The sequence below is a fragment of the Nansenia antarctica genome (assembly GCF_963989245.1).
Source record: "Nansenia antarctica genome assembly, chromosome: 2".
In the NCBI taxonomy this organism is placed as follows: domain Eukaryota; kingdom Metazoa; phylum Chordata; class Actinopteri; order Argentiniformes; family Microstomatidae; genus Nansenia; species Nansenia antarctica.
The window spans coordinates 71,090,595-71,092,696 of NC_137675.1; the positions used below are offsets into that span (position 1 = coordinate 71,090,595).

The window sequence follows — 2,102 nt, forward strand, 5'->3', positions numbered from 1 at the left end:
GTGTTTGTGTGCGTGTGTGTGTTCTATGATATATTTCAGCTTCCTGTCACTGTGCCCCTCAACAAAGTCCACAATTGACTATGCTGAAATTGTGTTGCTGGATTAAAATGTTTTCCTCTTAGGGATAACAGAGATTAACACAAATCAAACACATAATAAGCAATACACAACAGTCTCAGCAGCAACAGTCTCAGCATCAGACATACCCGTCTCCTCTCCTCTCCTCTTTTCTCTCCTCCTCTCCTCTCCTCTTTTCTCTTCTCTTCTCTTCTCTAATTCATCTCTGACTATTCAACGCTGAACTTTAGGAAGTAAAGCCCTTCGGTTTTTCAAATCTGCTATCTCCACTTTATGTGTTAAAATCCTCCCGCTCGTCAGCTTTTCTGATAAGATATCACACGCTTGGATTTCTTTGATCTTGCTTTGAAATGTTTGAGAGATGCTGGCAGGCAGCACAGTACCTATCATCCTCTCTAATATCTTGCCTTCCTTTTTTTTCCCCCTCTTTCTGTCTGTCTGTCTGTCTCCCTCCATCTCCATCTCTCTCTCTCTCTCTGTCCCTCTCTTTCCATCTCTCCATCTGTCTTCTGTGTGCGCAGAGTCTGTGAGCAGACGAGTGAGGGAACCTGTCTGCCCCACTGTCCAGCGACACCATGAGCTGGAGCTTCCTCACGCGGCTGCTGGAGGAGATCCACAACCACTCCACCTTCGTGGGGAAGCTGTGGCTCACCGTGCTCATCGTCTTCCGCATCGTCCTCACCGCCGTCGGGGGAGAGTCCATCTACTACGACGAGCAGAGCAAGTTCGTCTGCAACTCGGGCCAGCCGGGCTGCGAGAATGTCTGCTACGACGCCTTCGCCCCGCTCTCCCACGTCCGCTTCTGGGTCTTCCAGATCATCCTGGTGGCCATGCCGTCGCTCATGTACATGGGCTACGCCGTCAACAAGATCGCCCGCCTGGAGGAGGCGAAAGGATTGGGAGGGAGTACCACCGCGGGAGGGGGCGGAGGGGGCTACACCCATCGGAGACCCAGGAAGATCTGCTTCGGGGCGCGGCAGCACCGGGGCATCGAGGAGACAGAGGAGGACCACGAAGACGACCCCATGATCTACGAGGTGCCCGAGATCGAGCCCCCGCGGCCCCGCGACCCGCTGGCCCCGCGGCCCAAGCCCAAAGTACGCCACGACGGACGCCGGCGCATCCGCGACGACGGGCTGATGCGTATCTACGTGCTGCAGCTGGTGACGCGTACGGTGCTGGAGGCGGGCTTCCTGGCGGGCCAGTACCTGCTGTACGGGTTCCGCGTGACACCCGTGTTCGTGTGCTCCTTTAAGCCCTGCCCCCACAGCGTGGACTGCTTCGTGTCGCGGCCCACGGAGAAGACCATCTTCCTGCGCATCATGTACAGCGTCACCATCCTTTGCCTCATCCTCAACGTGTGGGAGATGCTCCACCTGGGCATCGGCACCATCTGTGACATCCTGCGGCGCCGACGCTGCCCCCCCCAGGAGGACGAGTACCAGTTGGGTCTGCTGGGGCCCAGTGTGGGTGTGGGGGGCTCCGTAGGGGTACCAGGGCCCGAGGAAGACGCCGGGGGAGGGGTGGTGGATGACGTGGGTGCCGATTATGTGGGCTACCCGTTTTCATGGAACGCCCCGTCAGCGCCGCCGGGTTACAACATTGTGGTGAAGCCGGAGCAGATCCCCTACACGGACCTGAGCAACGCCAAGATGGCGTGCAAGCAGAACCGGGCCAACATCGCCCAGGAAGAACAGCAGCAGTTCGGCAGCAACGAGGACAATTTCCCCACTGGTGGGGAGGCCCGTGTGGCCCTCAACAAAGACATGATCCAGCAGGCCCATGATCAGCTGGAGGCTGCCATCCAGGCCTATAGTCAGCAGCACCGAGCAGAAGAGAACCTGGGAGACATCCATGATGACAAGCCCCAGAGCAACATCATCCAGACCATGCCTCAGGCTAAGCCACATAAGGAGCGCAAGCACCGCTTCAAACATGGGAAAGGAGGCAGCAGTGGGGGGGGGAGCAGCAGCAACAGTAGCAGTAGCAAGTCAGGGGAGGGCAAGCCCTCTGTGTGGATTTGA

The 2,102-nt window shown here is 57.5% G+C and overlaps 1 protein-coding gene across 1 annotated transcript; it reads left to right on the plus strand.

Annotated features, from left to right (window-relative positions):
* Positions 1-653: 653 nt before the first annotated feature.
* On the plus strand, positions 654-2,102 carry gjc1 (gap junction protein gamma 1; the record flags this gene model as incomplete). The annotated part of the gene is made up of 1 exon (XM_080524782.1): positions 654-2,102. The coding sequence occupies one exon, from the start codon at positions 654-656 to the stop codon at positions 2,100-2,102; it is 1,449 nt and encodes a 482-aa protein (XP_080380908.1).